General features: G+C 43.6%; 1 protein-coding gene across 4 annotated transcripts in view; it reads left to right on the forward strand.

Moving 5' to 3' along the window:
- Positions 1 to 22,039, forward strand: part of FHOD1 (formin homology 2 domain containing 1) — a 471,898-nt gene that overhangs the window by 344,613 nt on the left and 105,246 nt on the right. For 3 of the 4 annotated variants that reach the window (XM_033940727.1, XM_033940726.1, XM_033940728.1), the window contains 3 exons: positions 1,442 to 1,556; positions 10,510 to 10,604; positions 13,061 to 13,204. In XM_033940727.1, coding sequence (XP_033796618.1) covers positions 1,442 to 1,556; positions 10,510 to 10,604; positions 13,061 to 13,204 — 354 coding nt within the window. Of the gene's footprint in view, positions 1 to 117; positions 164 to 1,441; positions 1,557 to 10,505; positions 10,605 to 13,060; positions 13,205 to 22,039 lie in introns of those variants that run through there. The other variant, XM_033940729.1, reaches the window with a different exon arrangement.

Below are 22,039 nucleotides of genomic sequence, written 5' to 3' on the forward strand. Positions count from 1 at the left end.
GCCTTAGCCCGTAGCGAACTCATGCTTCGGGGCTCTAAAGTGTGCGTGCTGGCTTCCCTTCTCTTCCCCCTCCCCCCCCCCCCCCGGAGTAACTTCCGGTTTCGGAGGGAAGCCGGCACGCACACCTTAGAGCCCCGAAGCATGAGTTCGCATCTCCAAGCCGGTGAGAGATGGTTTTTGGGGGGAATTTTTTTTATGTTGAGCGGCGGCAACAGCAGGATTCCTGATAGATGACAGCTGGGCGGTAATCTAAATTAGCTGGGCGGACCGCCCAGCTAAAAAGCCCTGGGGAGAACACTGCATTTACCCTCCTCCATCCCATTGTCCTCCGGCTCCTCATTACAGCTCGAGTTCTCAAGAAAGTTCTGGGTGTCACCTTAGACTCTTCTCTCTCCTTCAACGACCATCTCCAATCCTTGGTAAAAAAATGCTTCTTCAGCCTTCACATGCTAAGGAAAGTCAGACCCTATTTTCACCAAAAACACTTCGCAGTCCTAGTACAATCCATCATCCTCTCCAGATTGGACTATTGCAATTCTATCTACCTCAGCCTAACCAAGAAAAGCCTCCACAGACTTCAGCGGATTCAGAACGCCGCGGCTAAGCTTATTTCGCGAAAAGCAAATTTGATCACGTCTCGCCACTCCTGTCTAAGCTCCATTGGCTCCCAGTAATCCCCAGGATCCACTTCAAATGTGCGTGCCTAGCCTACAAGATCCTACATGGCATCCTTCCTGCTGTTATCCCTCTATCCTGGAACTCCCCAACCCCTACCTCCTCCAGATCCTCCCAAACTCTTAAACTATCCTTCCCTTCCACAAAAGGTATTTCCCATGCAGGCAAACTTGGGTCATCCCTCCCCTTTAGAATCACTGAGATCTGGAATAACCTCACTTTCCCGCTCCGAACCTCAAGCTCCCTCCAACTTTTCCGTAAACACCTAAAAACCTGGCTATTCTCAAAACTGTAACACTTCCCCCCTCTTAGGCCTCTCCCCCTTCCCCCACCCTTTTACACCTAACTCTTAATCTCTCCACTGTAGTTCCTCTCTCATCCTACTTCCTGTAAACCATGCCGAGCTCTGCATCCGTGGAGATGGTGCGGTATATAAACCCAAGGTTTAGTTTAGTTTAGTTTATTGTTGGTAGATCATTTTGACTTGGTCATTTTAGCTCGCAAGCCCAAAAAGTGTGGGCACCCCTGACATAGAGGATACAGAAGAAGGGGGAGTTATCCCTCCCTCTTGCTTGACCAGAATATAGATCTTCTGCCAAACGTTTCCCACATCCCTCATACAATGCCATTCAATAGTTGATCCTGTCCCCCCTTTCACCCTCACAGGATTTTCAAACAGAGACAGTATGTGCTAAGGGTAAATCATTTTATCAATCTAGCTTGACTATAAGATTTTAATATTGACACTCTACTCACTCTCTTTCAGTACCGTTTGGTGGTAAAAACTGCACTGAAACTGCTGATTGTATTTGTAGAATATATGGAGTCCAATGCTCAGCTTCTTATCAAAGCAGTAAACACTGTCGATTTAAAAAAAAAAGGTAAGTTCTGCTCTGTATAGCTGGCTGTAGGAATTCTTGCTGAGACTCTTTCAAGTGGTGCAGTATTATTCCTTTATTAGTTCTTATTCTTGATCCTGTGTATTGTGGATTAACAATTGTAATCCTTGGGGTTAGCATATAGTGGTCATTATGCAACAAATTATTTTCCACAAGAAGAGGTATATCAAATAGTGAATAAACTTGGGAAACTTGGATCAGAAGATGGAGTGGATTGCTAGAGAAGTGTAAAACCATTCCCTCCATAAAATTACAACATAAGCTATCTCCCTCCCCTTTTCCATCCATCTCAAAAGTATTGTCCACCTACCATCAGATATAGCAATCTTATTTCCCTAGAAAACTTACCAGTGTCGGGACTCGGTGAAGTCCCAGGGGTGGAATTCACCCACCAAGCTAAATAAAATGCAATCTTACCAGGCTCTCTGTCCATATGAGTGAAGGGAGAAAGCAATAACAGACACAGAGTTATAAATCAGTCAGACATGACACGAGCCATCAGAGGGAATCCAGATACAGCGCAGGACTTACTGTTTACTAAATTGGAAGTCTCTGACCCTCCCAGTGCAGTGGTTCTTTTTATTGATTCCACAAAGTTCTTATCAGTAGTACATGGGCATTGTTAGTATCATGTACACAGACAGGAAAAATTTTCCAAATAAGGAATATCACACGATTTCCTGTAAATTAAACTGTGTAAGCTTTTGTTTCTGACTTCTTAGAGCAGCCTGAATACTTAGACAAATGACTTTATGGCATGTCATAAAATCACAGCGTTTTCACATTAGAAATACGTGAGCCACAATAGAAATGCATATGAGTTTCCCTAATATAGAGACAGCAACATTTCTGTGTCTTAGCTACAGAATCTGAAACATATATACTCTTATCACTACAACTGTAACTTTATCAGCATTGCTTGTCAAAATGTAAGAGACAAATTACCCCCTGTCCCCATCGGTCACTTAGTCCTCAATTGCCCTAGGTACAAAAAAAATATGTACTTGTATATAATATGTAAACTGCTTTGATTGTAACCACAGAAAGGTGGTATATCAAATCCCATCCCCTCTTATCCCCAATGTTATAACCACACACCTTGAATTAACTTCTTAAAATGTCTCAATCAATAACAGTTATTCCATCCAAATATTTGTAAAGAAGGAATATTAAGACTGGACCATATCAACTTTTCCTATGTTTCCCACATGTTATTTTATGATTTAAATCTGTAATAGAGAAAGTGATAAGTTCAGTGAGACCATATTATAAGATAACTCTACCGATTTCTTTGCTGAATGGTAATGGAAGATGGATGTGGTAGATTTCCAGTGGAGGTAAAAGAGATGAAACCAGTAAGAGAATTTTGAAAAGTATGTAATAAGCACATATTCCACAATGACAATGATGTGAGATGAAAGCTAACCTGTTCTAAGACAGTAATAGAAACAAGGTTGGTGGTTTGCATATTGGAAACAATCTTTATCCCAGGACAAGCAGGCAGGTATTCTCACAAGTGGGTGATGTCATCCGACGGAGCCTCGATGCGGACGCCTAACAAGCAGACTTGCTTGAAGAAACTCAAAGTTTCGAGTCGCCCGCACCGTGCATGCGCGAGTGCCTTCCTGCCCAGCGCAGGGCGCATCTCCTCAGTTCTTACTTTTCTGTGGAGCCGAGAAGTCCGTCTTCGACTCTCTGCGTGAAGTGTTTTCACTTGTGCCTTCTTCAGTCCGTGGTTTTATGTTCTTTTTCTACAGAATCGCCGTTTTATTCTTTTCTTAAAAAAAAAAAATTTTCTTCCGTTCGTTCGACCGGGCAGGCCTCGTGGCCACAGCCCCGCGGCTTCGATCTTGCGGCGGCGCTTTTTCGGCCTATGTCCCAGCCTGTAACCGGTTTTAAAAAGTGTTCCAAGTACCAGCGCGCGATTTTCCTCACGGACCCTCATCGACGCTGTCTTCGGTGTCTTGGGCCTCAACATCTCCCGAAATCGTGCCGGCCTTGCTCAATACTTAAGCGTCGTTGCATCCTGTGGGAGCAGCTCTTCAGCATGGAGTCTTCAATGGAGCTTTCAACCTCGAAGGGTGCTTCGCCCTCGACCTCATCCGAAGCTCTTCCGGCTTCCACAGCTTCTACTCCGAGCCTCATCAAACCTGCCTCGTTTGTCCTGGCTCTGTCTTCGCCGCCTGCTGCGACGCCTCCCTCTGTCTCTTCAGGTCAGATAGGGCAGCAGCCCATACCCTCGGTGGTTTTAAAGTGCCTAAAGCTTCTAAGTCCAAGCACTCTCACACTGCCTTGAGGGAACACAAGGCCCGTGCAGGTGGTCCAGTTGGAGATGCGGATCCATCCTTGCCAGCTTCATTCCAGACATTGTTAGAGAAGCAATTCATTCAGCTCTTTACTACCATGGGGCCGAAGCTTTTCTCACAAATCCAGCCTGGGCATACCGAGGTCTCCCGCGAGGTCGAGCCGCCTCCTATGTCTCAGCCTTATGCACACTCTTTACAGGGAGCAGAGTCTCTGCGAGTGTCTGGTCTGGCATCTAGGCATGAACAGCAAGGAGCAGATTCTTTGCCAATGCCTCCGTTGGAACCCTCATACTCGAAGCAAGGAGCAGAGTCTTTGCGAGTGCATCGAGGTTCCTCCTCTCAGCCTCCACTGCTTCGTTCCACAGCCTCCAGTCCTATCCATTCTCTGGGGGCTTCAACTGGGACATGTTCTCCTCGATCATCGAGGCCTGCTTCGAGACACACCTCTCATCACAGATCGAGGCATTCTTCGAAGCATTCATCCAGGCATGCCTCGCCTCATCAGAAGCAGCCTTTTCTTCAATTTTCTCCACCGACTTCATCGACCCTTCCGCTTCCGGAGCTCGAAGACCTGGTGGGTTCCTTTTCTCCATCCAGATCTCCTTCTTCGGTGGACCAAACTGCCTCAACGTCCTCAAGTCCTTCTCGAGGCCAGGCTCTAGCAGATCAGCTGTCTTTTTCCTCTTTTCTGCGTCAGATGGTGGTTGACTTGGATATTCAACTTGATACTGGCTCGAAGTTCTCCAAGGAATATCTTGAGACCATGCATCTCCCTCAACCTCCGGCTGAATCTCTCAAGCTTCCTCTTCATAAGCTTTTGGATCAGACCTTTGTCCGCTGTCTGGAAACTCCTTATTCCATCCCAGCTGTTCCAGGCAAATTGGATTCTAGATACAGGACAGTTCATCATAAGGGGTTTGACAATACTCAGGTGTATGCCACTGTTCCTCTGGGAAGGGAAGGTAAAACGATGGACAGATTTGGTCGTCGCATCTACCAAAATTCAATGATGACCTCCAGAGTCCTCAATTATAATTTTCATTTCATCACCTATTTTTAGTTCTTTCTGTCCATTCTTCCAAAGTTCATGCCTTACCTGGACTCTCGTATGCACTTTGAATTTCAAGAAGTCCTTGCATCCTTGTTATAACTCCAACTGCAGCTTCTCCAGTCATCTTATGATGCTTTTGAGCTCTCTGCTCGAGCTACTGCTTGCTCTGTGGCCATGCGACATCTGGCTTGACTCCGTACTATCGACATGGATCCTAACCTGCAGGACCGGCTGGCGAATGTTCCTTGTGCAGGCAATGACCTCTTTGACGAGTCTATAGAGGCAGCCACCAAGAAGCTCTCGGACCATGAAAAGTCTTTCGTTTCCATCCTCGGGCCGAAGCCGAAGCCAGCTCCTCCTCGTCCTTCACGCCCTCCTTAAATTTATCAGCGGCGTTTCCCTCCAAAGCAGGCTCCTTCTACTCGTCAGCCTGTCAAGAGGCAGCATTCCCAGAAGCAACAAAAGCCTCAGCCACCTGTTGTACCTAAGGCTCCTCAGCCTTTTTGACTGTCTAGAATGGAGCATAGCCTCAGTCGTTCTGCCATTTCCACCTATCGGAGGTCGTCTCCATCATTTTTACCACCGATGGACGACGGTTACTACCGACCTCTGGGTCCTTTCCATCATCAGAGAGGGATACTCTCTTCAATTCCATCAAGTTCCTCTGGAACATCCTCCAAGAGAATATCCTTCCAATCCCTCCCAGACCGCCCTTCTTATTCAGGAAGCTCAAGCTTCTCCTTCAGCTTCAAGCTATTGAGCCAGTTCCTCTGGCTCAGCAGAACAAGGGTTTTTACTCCCGGTACTTCCTTGTTCCGAAGAAGACGGGCGATCTGCGACCTATTTTGGATCTCAGGGTGCTCAACAAATTCCTAGTCGGAGAAAAATTTTGCATGTTGACCCTGGCATTTCTTTATCCCCTCCTCGAGCAGAATGACTGGTTATGCTCTTTGGATCTCAAGGAGGCCTACACACACATTCCCATCCATCCGGCCTCCCGTCAGTACCTCGACAACTGGCTCATCAAAGACTCCAAGTCTTAAGTAGTCGTCGTAGCGATCCAACGGACTATCTGGTTCCTGCAAAGTCTGGGATTCAAAATCAACTTTCCCAAATCCTATCTACAGCTGTCTCAGACTCTTCAATTCATCGGGGCCGTTCTGGACACGATCCAACTCAGAGCATTCCTCCCTCAATAACGTCTGGAAGCTCTTCTCCAGCTTTCTCATGCAGTGTCCTCTCGCCCTTCCATTTCGGCGAGACACATGATGGGTATTTTGGGTCACATGGCTTCCACAGTACACGTGACTCCTTTTGCCAGACTTCACCTCAGAATTCCTCAGTGGACCCTAGTATCTCAATGGATGCAGGTTTCCGACCCTCTGACTCGACACATCCAGGTCACTCCTGCTCTGACACTGTCTCTTCGCTGGTGGATGCTCTCTTCCAATCTATCCAGAGGCTTACTTTTTCACATGCCCCCCATCAGAAGGTTCTCACAACCAATTCTTCAACTTACGCTTGGGGGGCTCATTTAGATGTTCTCCGTACTCAAGGCTATTGGACCAGTACAGATCGTCAGTGTCACATCAATCTACTGGAACTCAGGGTGATTTTCAATGCCCTTAATGCTTTTCAGCATCTACTTCACGACCGTGTAGTCCTCATTCGAACGGACAATCAGGTCTCAATGTATTATGTCAAACAAGGCGGCACGGGATCTGCCTCCCTCTGTTAGGAAGCTCTGAAAGTTTGGGATTGGGCAATTCGCCACAACACCTTCCTCAAAGCTGTCTACATTCAGGGGGCGAACAATGCCTTAGCGGACAACTTGAGTCGTCTTCTACAGCCTCACGAATGGACTCTCCATTCCACGCCCCTTCATTCCATCTTCTCTCAGTGGGGAACGCCTCAGATAGACCTCTTTGCATCCCCCCACAACTACAAACTGCCTCAGTTCTGCTCCAGGATCTACACTCCTCTTCGCCTCGAGGCAGATGCTTTTCTTCTGGACTGGACGAATCTCTTTCTATATGCGTTTCCTTCATTCCCTCTCATTCAAAAGATGCTGGTCAAGCTGAAGACTGACCATTCCACCATGATTCTAGTTACTCCTCGGTGGCCCAGACAACCCTGATACTCCCTTCTCCTTCAACTCAGCAGCAGGGAGCCAAACCTTCTACCAGTTTTTCCCTCTCTGCTTACACAGCATCAGGGATCTCTGCTTCATCCCAACCTGCAGTCTCTACACCTGACAGCTTGGTTCCTCTCAACGTAACTCCTCTCCAGTTTTCTCAATCTGTGAGAGATGTTTTGGAAGCTTCACGACAATGCTATCACCAAAAATGGACTAGATTTTCTACTTGGTGTTTTTCTCATCATAAGGAACCTCAACATTCCTCCTTATCTTCAGTTTTGGACTATCTGTTGCACCTTTCTCATTCTGGCCTCAAGTCTACATCGATACGAGTCCATCTGAGTGCAATTGCTGCTTTCCATCAGCCTATTGAAGGGAAACCTATCTCTGCTCATCCTGTGGTTTCCAGATTCATGAAAGGACTTTTCAATGTCAAACCTCCTCTCAAACCGCCTCCTGTGGTTTGGGACCTCAATATTGTTCTTACTCAGCTGATGAAACCTCCATTTGAACCAATGGACAAAGCTCATCTGAAAGTGGTATTTCTCATTGACCTCACTTCCGCTAGACGAGTCAGTGAGCTCCAAGTGTTAGTTGCGGATCCACCTTTTACAGTATTCCATCATGACAAGGTGGTTCTTCGCACTCATCCGAAATTCCTTCCTAAAGTGGTCTCTGAATTTCATCTCAACCAATCTATTGTTCTTCCAGTGTTTTTTCCAAAGCCTCATTCTCATCCTGGAGAATCAGCTCTTCATACTCTGGACTGCAAATGTGCTTTGGCTTTCTATTTGGAACACACCAAACCACACAGAACTGCTCCTCAACTTTTTGTCTCCTTTGATCCGAACAAGTTGGGCCATCCTATTTCTAAGCGTACCATCTCCAATTGGATGGCGGCTTGTATCTCTTTCTGCTATGCCCAGGCTGGATTACCCCTTCACAGTAAAGTCACAGCCCATAAGGTCAGCGCAATGGCAGCTTCCGTAGCTTTCCTCAGATCTACATCTATTGAGGAAATTTGTAGAGCTGCTACTTGGTCCTCATTTCATACCTTCACTTCTCACTATTGTCTGGATACTTTCTTCAGACGGGATGGACAGTTTGGCCAAACAGTATTGCAAAACTTATTCTCCTAAGTTGCCTACTCTCCCACCATCCCACTTTGGTTAGCTTGGAGGTCACCCACTTGTGAGAATACCTGCCTGCTTGTCCTGGGATAAAGCACAGTTACTTACCGTAACAGTTGTTATCCAGGGACAGCAGGCAGCTATTCTCACATCCCACCCACCTCCCTGGGTTGGCTGCTAGCTATCTGAACTGAGGAGACGCGCCCTGCGCTGGGCAGGAAGGCACTCGCGCATGCGCGGTGCGGGTGACTCGAAATTTCGAGTTTCTTCAAGCAAGTCTGCTTGTGAGGCGTCCGCATCGAGGTTCCGTCGGATGACATCACTCACTTGTGAGAATAGCTGCCTGCTGTCCCTGGATAACAACTGTTATGGTAAGTAACTGTGCTGTCACTTCTTTGAGGTGAAGTCATGGGAGATGCGACATTGTGGCAAGGATAAAGCAAAGGGATAAGAAAGGAAGCACACTCTAATACTTGAAACCATTGGGCAGCCGGGTTATAAGGCTCCAGAATCCAATGAAGGGCAGTGTTGACAGATTGATAAAGGCCAGTTACTGTCCAATAGAGGCACTAAAACCTGGAAGGCAAGTGTGGTAGACTAGCTTGGTTTCCTAGGAGCAATTAGCACACGACACCTTTCACAGACACAAAAAACACTTTGCTTTATTGTTTGCCTCACTCCAACCAAAGAATATAGCTGTGGCTTACCTCAGCCAGCTGCTACAGGCATCAGTCTGCTTTCCAAAGGCCTGCCACTGCCTATGTCCAGGGAAAACTTGAGAGTTCCTCTTTCTCCCTTGGGGACCTCTCTAGAGTGAGCCCAGCCTGGGTAAAAATACCTATCTCCTGTGAGTCCCGCCCCTGTGACTCAGCACTGAATCCCAAAGTTCAGGGTATTCTGGGACATGTAGTCCATTATCTTTCTGTTAAGTGTCTCCTGCTGCCTAAGGGTATAATATTTGCATGGGGGAGGGGAAAACCCCTTTATCTGTCACAGCAAGTTATTTGGGCAACATTCTCACTAGTTTGGCTTCTAGACTTTCACAAGATTTGGTGGTTAGATCACAGGTGAGGAACTGGGTGTTGATTTTCGCATTATGTAAGGAACAGTACATGTAAATAGTGCTTCTGCCCAAATTCCACTACAGAATGCATCTAAAACAAATTCACATATAAGTATGGGGATAATAATATTAGAGCTATTTTAGGCACATATACTATATTTGCAAGAAAATTACTTTACAAAATTATCATCTTAATGACACCTATGAGGATTCTACTTCTATACCTTTCTGCTATTTTTTATGATATTAATTGCACTCTTTGGTTCTTGATGATATGCTATCATGCTGTCTATTACTCAGCACTTTCTGTTCTCATTCTTTCGCAATCTTGCATTAATATGTATGTATGGTATAGGTTTTGCTTATGTTAATTGATGATATAGGGCAGATTTATCAGAGTTTTTTAAGCAGTTCAAAGATTATCCCAATTAAATCTCCTCGCTTTGTCCATTTGAGGTAGTGGAATATTTCCAGTAGTAAACCTGGAACAAGTTTTGCTCTAGAACAGTTTGGTAAATCTGTCACATTAATTCTATTTTCAAAAGACAGTTTGTGTAGTTGGCATGTCTTTTTCAACCCATTTAGCAAGCCTTTTGCCAAAGAATGCATTTTTTTTTCTAAATCACTGGAGTACAGAGTATATGTGTAGTAGTGATACTTTGCCCATTGAAGAAAGTGAGATGTTGAAAACACTCAGTAGTAAGCAGATGGAGATCTTATATTCAAATCTGGCTCAACCACTAGGTGGACTAGGCATCTGCTGAGGATAGTACAATCTGGTTGGGGGAGGGGGGAGGCAGCCATGCAATTGACTTGTCTATGTTCAGCATCAACCAAATTTGGGTGCTCCAAGCTGAGCACAATCCTGAGATACACAGATTAGTTAATGAGCCGATAGACACCTTTTTGTTGCTTTTATAGAATAGGCACCCTTTTAGACTTCTCACATGGGTATCCTGCAATAACAGTGGTTCCCAAACCTGTCCTGGGGGACCCCCAGCCAGTCAGGTTTTCAAGATATCCCTAATGAATGAATATGCATGAGAGAGATTTGCATACCTGTCATTTCCATTATATGCAAATCTCTCTCATGCATATTCATTAGGGATATCTTGAAAACCTAACTGGCTGGGGGTCCCCCAGGACAGGTTTGGGAACCACTGTGCTATAAAAATCCCCCCAACCTGACTAAAAGTATGTGCATTCATCCAGTGTTCTGCAAATAATTACTATTGGTTTTCTTTAAAGATACAAAGCCATGGTCAACTCTAATTGAAATCTTAGAGGAGAAGAATGGAGCTGACTCGGAGTTGCTTATTTTTGCAATGACACTTATCAACAAGGTAAATGGTAAAATAGGAGCTGTTCTGCAAAAGATTAAGGGCTAGATTCTCAAAAATTTGCATTAAAAACTGATGGGCCACTGTTGCAGCCATTATTGTAGCGATTTTTAAAAAGCAAGCCATTCTCCCAAAAATGCTCATGCAAATGAGGCTGGCGGAGAGTAGCGAAGAGTCACTAAATTTGCATGGGCCCATCATTGGTGATAGCGATGAGCACATGCACAGAATTAGTGCCAAAAAAAGAAGAAAAAATCCAACAACAACAAATCGAGCCACAGAAGTCAAGCAACCCCCCACCTGACACCCCCCCCCATAGGAGGTGCCGTAAACAACCGGAGCCAATCAGATCCTTAAGCCCCTCCCCAGTGCATCCCAGGATACACCAGGGAGGGGAATGCCTGCTATTCAAGAGGCAGGCCTGCTGGCCAAATGGAGTAGGCATTCCTCTGGTTATCCATCGAAAGCAAGATAAGGAGGAAGGAGCGGGAATCTTCGGAGGCATGGGGGGGTGTTGGGGGGGTTATTTGGTGGTGGGAGGGTGTGGGCATCTCCTGCTGCCGGGGGGGGGGGGGGGAGGGAGTTGCTTGACTTTGGTGTCTTGATTTGTTGTTGGTTTTTTCTTTGTTTTTGTTTTTTATGTTTATTGTGTGCATGTACCCATCGCTATCACCAACGATGGGCTGTCAATCCTTTCTTTCCTGTCAGTACCTGCGCAAATCAGAACTCAGGTACTGATCAGAAAGTAAGGCAATGACAATTCAGACCTGTCAGCAAATTTTAGCCACAAATGTGGCATAACGAATCACTTGGCAATTATAGAGAATTGCTCAGTGATCGTTTTAATATTAATGATCTCATTGTTCTACATTTGTATGGCAGTATCGGAGACTGCTAGAAAACTCGGAAAAGACCTTGGTGAACTTGTGATAATCTGCCCACTAAAATACATGCACACTAAACCATCTGGAACTGGTTTAGCAAGCACGTTAAAGGCAGATTTTAGTTTTGAGAATCTGTCCCTATGAGCCATATTTAGGGATTTTTCACAAAATATAAATAAAATTGTATGTAATCTTAGGAGTAATGATCTTTGTGGGAAATGTGAACCTTGTGCAAAAAAGAAATACCACAATTCCACTATGACAAAGACATAGGGACTTATTCATATCTTTTTAACTAACACTTCCATTTTTCTTCCAGCGTATACATATAAACGTTTATAAGTTTATCCCCATACGATTATGACAAAGACTACTAACCAATTTTCTAGCAGCCCAGTTGTAGGAGGCATACATATACCTTTTATAAAATAGGTTCTCTGAAAGAGCCCAGTAGTACCCAAATGATCTCATAGAAATTTACACTTGCTCCAAGGCAGCCATAAGTGTTTTTGTACACTTTGCTTATATGAGCATATTTTATAGAGTACACACACATATTGCAACTCCACACAAATTACCTTCCTTGTAGCTGGGGGGGGAGGACCTTGAGAGCCTGGGCCCCTTCACCTTTGACTCAGAATTCCTCTGCTTTCATGGCTGGTGGGTATGACAAACCCTGCCTGCCAAAGATATCTCCCGCCTGAGTCGTGCCTTCAGCATCATTTAATACGTGCTTTGGCTGCTAATGCTGACTCTCTTGCACATGCTCAGTTCTAGTCTCACTGAGACTGCAAATCAGCTTTAGTCACTGAAGCGCGCTTGAGTGAATTAAGTGCTGCTGCAGGTACAACCCAGGTGGGCGATGTCTTTGTCTGACAGGGCTTGGTATCTTCGCCAGCAGAGGTAATATTTTATTAGGAGTGGGGAGGGGAAGAATACCCAGATGCTCTGAAGGATATTCAAGGATTTGGTAAATTTTCATATTCCATGCCAATATGTTCATTTTCATAACTTTTTCACAGAGTTCTTTTGTCAACTCCTTGTTGCTTATAGTTTGGTCTTTGCCAAGTAGTGCATTTTGAAGCAAAGGTAACCAAGAGACACTGCTGAAGTTATGCTTTTATCATAGGAATCGGTAGAGTTAAAAAAATAAAAATTGGGCCCATGGTGATAGGTTACACCAGAGCCTAATATATTTAGGATTGCTCCAAAATTACAAAGTTGGAGATGTACCCAACCAGACTATTAACTTTGTCTTATTTCTCCTGTAAGAGTTCTCAGAATATATTTTTCACTGGTAGTTGTGGGATAGAATGAATGGAACAAAAATGGTCTCAGTGCATTTTCTTTCAAAAGATAGACATTTTGTTACCTGCCCTTTGCCAAATAAATGAGATGAAATGGAAATGCATACGAACTTTTTAACAACTACTACAAACAGCTTACTTTCCTTCATTAGAATTTGGAATGAAGGTGGTGGGGGGGGGGGGGGAATGGAATTGCTGTAGCAAGATCATGGATCACAAAGCTGAAAGTTAAACCAAAAGTCATGATGGTACTTGTGTATTTTTCTAGACTCTGGCAGCTTTACCAGATCAGGATTCATTCTATGATGTCACAGATTGGCTTGAACAACAAGGAATGGAGAGCATTATCCAACGGCACATGAATAATAAAGCAATTGATCCAGACTTAAAGCAGAAATTTACTGCTTATGAAGTAAGCATTTATTTTTACAGTAATAGTTATGGTGTATGTCCAGTAACATTAGATTATCATTATCAAATTTGCTTCTTCCCTTGCCCAACAATCATACCCATAAAAATTGATCACAGGTAAGCTAAGGAAGATCATTGCTACTGTTTTTTCCATTAACCTTTTCTTTATTGTGCTCATTCTTTGCTCTTGCTTCAGAAACTAGGCATCCCATCCCCTCCAAGCTCAGACTATTTCTGGAAGGTGTTGAAATATTTTTTATTTTTTTTTTTACAGAAAGGGTGGTAGATGCATAAAATAGTCTCCAAGTAGAAGTGGTGGAGAAAAAGACTGTGTCTGAATTCAGGAAAGCATAGGACAGGCACGTGGGCTTTCTAAGGGAGAGGAGGAGATAGTGAATGGGCAGACTGGATGTGCCATTTGGCCTTTATCTGCCATCATGTTTCTATATTTAGACCTACCGTATTTTTCGCTCCCTAAAACACACTTTTTCCACCCCCAAAAAGGGGGTGGAAATGTAAGTGTGTCTTCTGAAGCGAGGATACAAATTTAAGCCTGCTGCCGCTGCCGCATATTTTACTTCCCCCGCTGCATATTTTGAATCCCCCTGTCGCCGCTGCATATTTTAAAAAACAACAATCCAAAAACCCACTGCTGCTGCATCTTTAATCCCACTTGCCCACCCGATGCCTCGTACCTGGTGGTCTAGCAAATTTCCCGGCCAGAAGCGCAGAGATCAGAAGCAAGCCTTTGGTGCTCCTGCCTGGGCCCGCGCTAATCTCCGAATGGCTGCAATCAGCTCTTGCAGGACTCGCGAGAACTGACTGCAGCCATTTGGAGATCGGAGTGGGCCCAGGCAGGAGCGCGGAGGACTTGCTCCTAATCTCTCCTCTTCTGGCCTGTGTGCTGATGGCTAGGAAAGATGAGAGCCATCTAAGTAGGGAGGAATTTAAAAAGGTACCGAGGGGGGTATGATTAAAGGTACGGGGATGAATAAAAATGGTACTGGGGGATGTGAGGGGGGATGATGGTACTGGGGGGGCACGTGGTTGTATGGGGGATGATTTAAGGTACTGGGGGGGGGCACATGGTTGTATGGGGGATGATTTAAGGTACTGGGGGCACATGGGGGTATGGGGATGATTTAAGGTACTGGGGGCATGTGGGGGATGATATAAGGTACATGGGGGTTTGGGGGATGATGTAAGGTACTGGGGGCACGTGTTGTATGGGGGGGTGATTTATGGTACTGGGGGGGCATGTGGTTGTATGGGGGGATGATTTAAAGTACTGGGGGGCACGTGGGGGTATGGGGATGAATTAAGGTACTGGGGAGCACGTGGTTGTATAGGGGATGATTTATGGTACTGGGGGGCACGTGGTTGTATGGGGATGATTTAAGGTACTGGGGGTGTGTGGGGGCCTGTCTGCCTGTCACTAGGCCTGCCTTCCTGCCACTAGGTATGTTTGCCTGTCACTAGGCCTGTCACTAGGCCTGCCTACTCTGTGCCCTGCCCCAGCCTACCACTAGACCACCAGAGGGGGGACAGGGTGCAGAGCCTGGCAGGGAGAATTTGGTTCAGAATGGGTTTTTTCTTGTTTTCCTCCTCTAAATCTAATAATAATAATAATAACAGTTTATATACCGCAGGACCGTGAAGTTCTATGTGGTTTACAAAGATTAAAAAATGGTACAAATTGATTGAACTTAATAGGTCAGGTGTGTCTTATGGAGCGAAAAATACAGTAGTTCTTAGTGGAGACTAGATGTGCCATTTGGCCTTTATCTGCCATCATGTTTCTATATTTTAGACCTAGTTCTTAGTGGAATCCATGAATTGAAGCAGGTAGTAATGGTGCTGGGGCTGCTTGATAACAGTGATCATAACATGATCATCAGATTTGATATAATCCCTGATATAAATTCACACAGGAAATCCAATACAATAGCATTTAACTTTTAAAAAAGGAGACAATGATGACATGAGGAGAATGGTAAAAAGAAACTTAGAGGCACAGCTGCAAAGGTCAAAAATGTAGATTAGGCGTGGATATTGTTCAAAAATACCATCCTGGAAGCCCAGACCAGATATATTTTATATATTAAAAAAGGAGTAAGGAAATCCATATGGTTGTCAGCATGGTAGATGAGTGAAGTAAAGGAAGCTATTAAACCTTAAAGTTAATCCTTCAGAAAGTGGAAGAAAGATCCAACTGAAAATAAGAAACAAAACAAGAAATGGCAAATCATATGCAAAGCGTTGATAAGGAAGACTGCCATAAGTTCCCATGGCAATTCATGAGACTTGAAGCAATCTTGCAAATTACTGAGGAAACTTGCTGCAGCCATTTTTCAGCAAGACTGCATGGGCAGGAGCGTAAGGGGTTCGTTCCTACCACAACTAATCCTACAATAATCCTACAGAACAATATTGTATAAGGGGCAAAGTACTTCTTTGTTTGAAAGAAGAGTGGGACTTGGGCATGACTGTGTCTGATGATCTTAAGATGGCAAAACAGGTAGAAAAGGCGACAGTCAAAGCCAGGGTGATGCTCGAGTGCATAGGAAGAGGAATGGCCAGTAAGAAAAAGGAGGTGATAGTGCCATTGTAGAAGTCTCTGGTGAGGCCCCATTTGGAATACTGTGTGCAATTCTGGAGACTGCACCTTCAAAAAGATATAAATAGGATAGAGTCAGTCCAGAGAGCTGCTACAAATTTGGTTAGTGGTTTATGTCAAAGCGTATGGGGCAAAACTTAGACACATTAATATGCATACTCTAGAACAGGCCTGCACAACTCAAAAATGATCCGGGGCCAAAACAAAGTTGGAAAATGTAGTGAGGGCTGCAGGTAGTGGCCACGGCTCAAGGCACCTGGAAGTGCGCGGACATTGCCATGATGACATCACGTGCATGCGTGATATCATCACGTTGACATCCGCGCATGCGCAGAGGCCTTCCAGACGGTCCTGAGATGCCAGTAGGAGATTTCAGCAAGGAAGAGGGCAGGAGAAAAGGAGAGTCACTGGCGGCAGCTGATAGCTTGAAGTAGTTGAGAAACACTGCTGTAGGCAAAGTACCCCTAACCACTGACCTCCCAAGCTTCACCCTAAACCCACCCAAGTTCTGCCTCAGATATTCCACCCTTTAGTAATTGTAATGCAATTTTTTCCTTTCATTTTTCTTATACACACAATACACACAGAAGATATAAATTCTCATAACTGACACATTTCGATCACTAAATTGAAAATAAAATAGTTTTTACTACCTTTGTTGTCTGGTGATTTAATTATTTGGACTTCTTTCTGACTGTGCATCCAACATATCTTTCACAATCCAGCCCCATCCCCTTTGGGTCCAGGTCTCTATCTCTTTTCCCTCTGCTTACCCTCCCCAGATCCAGTGTCAGTTCTACCTTTAAATTATTAGTTCAGTCACTCTTATTGAGCCTTCTTGACTACTGTAATATTATTTATCTGTCAGCCACCAAGAAAGAATTGTCGAGATTAATACTGATTCAAAATACAGCAGTTAGACTGATCTGTGGATTGAAGAAATACGATCATGTCACGTTATTATACTGTGAACTCCACTGGTTACCTGTGGAGGCCAATGTTCCCTCTAAGGATTGATGAGGTGTGTGCAAAAAAAAATATGCATGAGCGACAAGTTACATACTCCACAAATTTATGAGCAGGCGCAGAGGACGCATTTTTAAACAAATGTAGTTTATCCTTGTACTCCTTATGTATTTTTAATCATCTATGGATATGTTTGTATGTTTATTGTTCAAATGGTTTTATTTATTTCCCCAAATTTATTTTTGTTATATGCATTGAAAATATTTGATATTGCGTTTAAATCAAAATCTCAATAAACTTGAAACGAGTGCCCGTGAGATTGTGGGAGGGTTAAATACTCAAAACTTAGAAGAATAACAATTTACTTAAAGTTTTTGCTTCGCCAGCTTTCTGGTATCTTTACATACAGTGGCGTACCTAGCATATGTAACACCCAGGGCCCATCATTTTTTGGCACCCCCCACCCATCTGTACGAAAAACATGATTTTTAGTAACAAGCCACACGTCACACATGAGTACCTAGGAAAAGGCAACATCTTACATATTGCAGTGAGCAGTACATCAATACACCCATTGTAAAACTAAACAAGCCAGCCCAGCACAGATCAATCCTACAACGTCAATCCTAACAGAAAACCATGCCTTTCGAACACACAGAACACAGAAAACACCTTCGCCTAGTATGGAATATGTCATCACAAACTAACCCCTCCCCCTTTTACAAAACTGTAGTGTGGATTTTAGCCACGGTGGTAACAGCTCTGATGCTCATAGAATTCAGAGCATCAGCGCTGCTACCACCACGGCTGGCGCTAAAAAACGCTCCACAGTTTTGTAAAAGGGGGGATAAAATAGAAATACACAGCTTCAACGCTCTAGCTCAGGGGTGCCCAAACGTTTTGGGCTTGCGAGCTACTTTAAAATGACCAAGTCAAAATGATCTACCAACAATAAAATTAAAAAGCACAAAGCACACTATACGCTGAGAAAATGTTAATTATCATTCCTATTCTGGTTTTTTTTCAAAGAGGTCAAGGCAGATGACTCTATGCATTGTCACCTCAGTAACAACCATACAAAAATAGACAAATATACCCCCCATCCATTTTATTAAACCACAATAGCAGTTTTTAGCGCAGGAAATTGCGCTAAAAGCCCAGCGCTGCTCTCAACGCTCATAGGCTCCCTGCGCTAAAAAACACTAGTGCGGTTTAGTAAAAGGGGGCCATAGTGCAAAATATAGACAGCATATATAAATTCAGACACATTTTGATCACTAAATTTAAAATAAAATCATTTTTCCTACCTTGTCTGGTGATTTCATGAGTCTCTGGTTGCACTTTCATCTTCTGATTGTGCATCCAATCTTTCTTCCTTTCTTTCAGCCTGTATGCTTCCTTTCCTCCAGACCTCATTCCCTCCCCCAACTTTTTCTTCCTCTCTCCCTGCCCTTTCTTTTTTTTTTCTCTCTTGATGCCCCCTTTCTTTTTTTCTGTTTCCCTTCTGTCTCCCTGCCTGCCCCCTTTCTTTCTCCCTACCCTCCACAAAGCTACTGCTGCCACCATCGGGGGAAACAGGACCCAAAGCCACCACCGCAACCATCGGGGGAAACAGGCCCCAAAGCCACCGCCGCAACCATGGGGGGAAACAGGCCCCAAAGCCACCGCCGCAACCATCGGGGGAAACAGGCCCCAAAGCCACCGCCGCGGCTGCCCCAAGCTCTCTTTGCTTCCCCCGACGTCAATTCTGCCGTCGGAGAGGAAGTTCCGCCCAGCCAGGCAGCGATTGGCTGGCCCGAACTTCCTCTCCGACTGCAGCCTTAGGGCGGGTGCACAGCCAGGGCAGACCGCCCCCTCCCCCCGGTATGGCACTAAAGACAAGACAGCGGCTCCTCTCACGAATCCCCACCTGCGTCGGAAGTCCGCTGCATATTTCAACTTTAAAATACAGGCCGCCGCCGCTTCCTCTCACCTCGCCCTCGAGTGAGCGACAGGAGAAAGCGCATGAGCGATGCCACTGAAAATAGTGAGCAATCGCTCATGCGCTCACCTTAGAGGGAACAGGCCCGGGCATTGTTGAAACTGGGCTGTTTTTGCTATAAAGTTCTATAGGGCTCAGCCCCTATCTACCTGGTTGATAGTTTCTCCATAGCCAAACATAAATACAGCAGAAAAATTCATGCCTTGTTCAATTTTCCTCCTGTAAAGGGCTGTAAAAGCAAGAAATTCCTTAATCATTCTTTAGCATCTCAGGCGTCTTCTCACGAAAAGAATTTTGTTTATTGTTGCTTACATCAGATTCCTATAAACATTTTAGAAAAAAGTTGAAAACTTACCTTTTCACTAAATATTTGACTACTTAATTCATTTTATTCCATGGACCATGTTTATTATTAATAATCTTTTGTAAACCACATAGAACTTTTCTGTAACGCAATTAATAAGTATAATGTAGTGTAATGTCCTTTGTACCTACTACCACCACCTTTGTTCCAAGTCTTCCTCTCTCTCCCTCCTCTGTTATGATCTTCCATCTCTCTATTCTTCCTCAGGGTCTCTCCCCCTCTGTCTCTTCTGTCTGTACTTCCCATAGTCTAGCATCTGCCTCCTGTCTTTCCCCTTTGGTCCAGGCCTCTCTCTCTCTGTCTTTCTTCTGCTTACAACCCCACCCACCCATGTCCAGCATTTGTTCTTCTTTTTTCCAGGTCTTTCTCTGCCTCTCTCTCTTTCCTTCCGTAAGACACCTTGAGAAAAAATTGATAAAATCTAAATTAGCCGAGGATAAAGTAAAATGGAGATTAGAAGTTAAAAACTATAAATCTATGTTAAGGGACAAACGTAAAACTTATTACTCAGCTAAAGTTGGTGCTACTACTTGTAACGTTAAAAAACTATTTCAATTAGTCAATAATACATTCAATGTAACAAAAAAGAAGAAATCTTCTTGGTTACCTCTCCCATCCTCAGACGACTTAGCCAGTTTTTTTTATATCCAAGGTATTATCCCTGAGATCTTCATTATCATTTAGCCCTTTGAATGCAGACTTAATTTTAATGATGAAGAAGAGGTCCATGCTGACCTATGTTGGTCTACTTTTTACAAACCAGAATGGCATGATTTTTCAAAATTATTCCACAAATATACTAAATCATACTGTTGGCTCGATTCCTGCCCTCCAGATCTGATAGTTGCTTCCTCAAAATTTAAACTGAAGTTATTTAAAGGATTTCTGACTCCTTAGATATGGGAAAATTTCCTTCAGATGCTGGTAATATAATAATTACCCCGATAATTAAAAATACTAAGGAATCTATTTCTCTGCCTACTAATTACAGACCAATAGCATCTATTCCCTTTTTTGTTAAAATCATGGAAGGTCTGGTTCATATTCAATTGACTAAACATCTTGAACAATACTCTTTACTCCATGACTCACAATCAGGATTTAGATCCTATTTTAACACTGAAACGGTGATATCTGCACTACTGGACTGTTCTGTGTGTACTGGTTTGCTCAATAAAGAAATATTATATATATATAAAAAAAAAAAACCAAGCCTTCTAAGTAAAGGCAAAAGTGCACTAGTGCTCCAATTTGATCTTAGTAGTGCTTTTGATTTAGTAGATCATTCTACCCTATTAATTTGTTTGGATATGCTGGGCCTTCATGGAAATGTTTTCTCCTGGTTTAAGGGTTTTCTGGAGTCCAGATTGTACCAAGTTAGGTTTAGGGCTATTCAAGATTTAGAAAAAAGGATGGTGGAAATTGAAAACAGATCAAGAAGAAATAATTTGAGAATATTGGATTTAGCAGAGGGAGTTAAAAGGAAGAATGTGATAACCTTTTTAGAGGAGAATATACCAAAGATACTCCTCCTTAAGCTAAAAGTACCGTTGGAGATTGAAAAGGCACACAGAATACCAGGTAAAAAGGCTAATGGTCAGTCAGGTCCTAGACCACTAATTTTTCGTGTATTGCATTTTCAACATGCTTTGGAAATATTAAAAATGGCAAAGGAAAATAGAAACCTAACTTATAAGGACTCAAAGATCCTTTTTGTCCCAGACTTTGCAAGGGAAACTGCAAATAAACGCAGCCAATTTTTAACAATGAGACTAAAATTACAGGAGATTGGTGCAAGGTATGGCCTTTACTATCCTGGGTTAATGCGCATCACATATAAAGATAAAAGTTTTTAATTTGAGGATCCTGAAAAGTTAAAGGAATTTCTGGAGCAGCAAGAAACACCAATGAACTGAGTCAGATTCCTGTCAAATATGGGGGTGACATCGGAGGAAGAGTCTAAGACAGGGGTAGGGAACTCCGGTCCTTGAGAGTCGTATTCCAGTCGGGTTTTCAGGATTTCCCCAATGAATATGCATTGAAAGCAGTGCATGCAACTAGATCTCATGCATATTCATTGGGGAAATCCTGAAAACCTGACTGGAATACGGCTCTCGAGGACCGAAGTTCCCTACCCCTGGTCTAAGATTTCTGGAGGGAATCGGGACTCTATATGTTTTTATACATGTATTTTTGTAAACAGATTCCAGAGGTCATAAGTTCAAATCCCAACCAGCTCCCCAGCACATATTTTAATTGTGGCATTTTACCTTGTAGGTGCACCTTGATGATCTCACAATAAGGTCACCATTGTGCAGCTGCAAACCTCCATTTGCAATGAGGGTAGAAGCCATGCTAAGGTCTGTATATGTTTTTTTTTCTGTTTTTAAGCTTGTGCAAATGAAGTTAAGTATGCAATCTATATATTTTTGTCATGTGCTTTCTTTGCTTCAAGAATGAGCTGTTTGGAGCACTGTTTAGTTAGAAAAAAGGGTAGCTTTTAGCAAGAAAACTAAAGCTATATTTTTCATGTGCTGTGCTTCAGTAAATGGATCTTTTCCTCTAATTAGCAAATAACATTGCTATTTGTCCACAAAAATAGAAGGTTTTGCATGCAATATATCTGTTTTGATGTTCCCCATTTATGTGGTGCCTTATTAAATGTATTTTGAGCTTAATAAAGCATAAATAAAAACCCAGAGAGCTATTTAGCAGATATCATTTAGGACATCTAAACTGTGCCTAAGTTCCGCAAGAACGTCCAAAGAGTGCCCCTAAGTTCCCTCCATAGAACTCAGGTCTATTTGAAGCCTAAACTGTGCTCAAAAAGTAGACCTTATAATGCTTATAAGACCCAGTTTTACAATTGCAATGCAGCTTGCTCACTCACTCTGTAGCATACTGGTTA

This window comes from Geotrypetes seraphini, chromosome 4 (genome assembly GCF_902459505.1).
Source record: "Geotrypetes seraphini chromosome 4, aGeoSer1.1, whole genome shotgun sequence".
Lineage (NCBI taxonomy): Eukaryota > Metazoa > Chordata > Amphibia > Gymnophiona > Dermophiidae > Geotrypetes > Geotrypetes seraphini.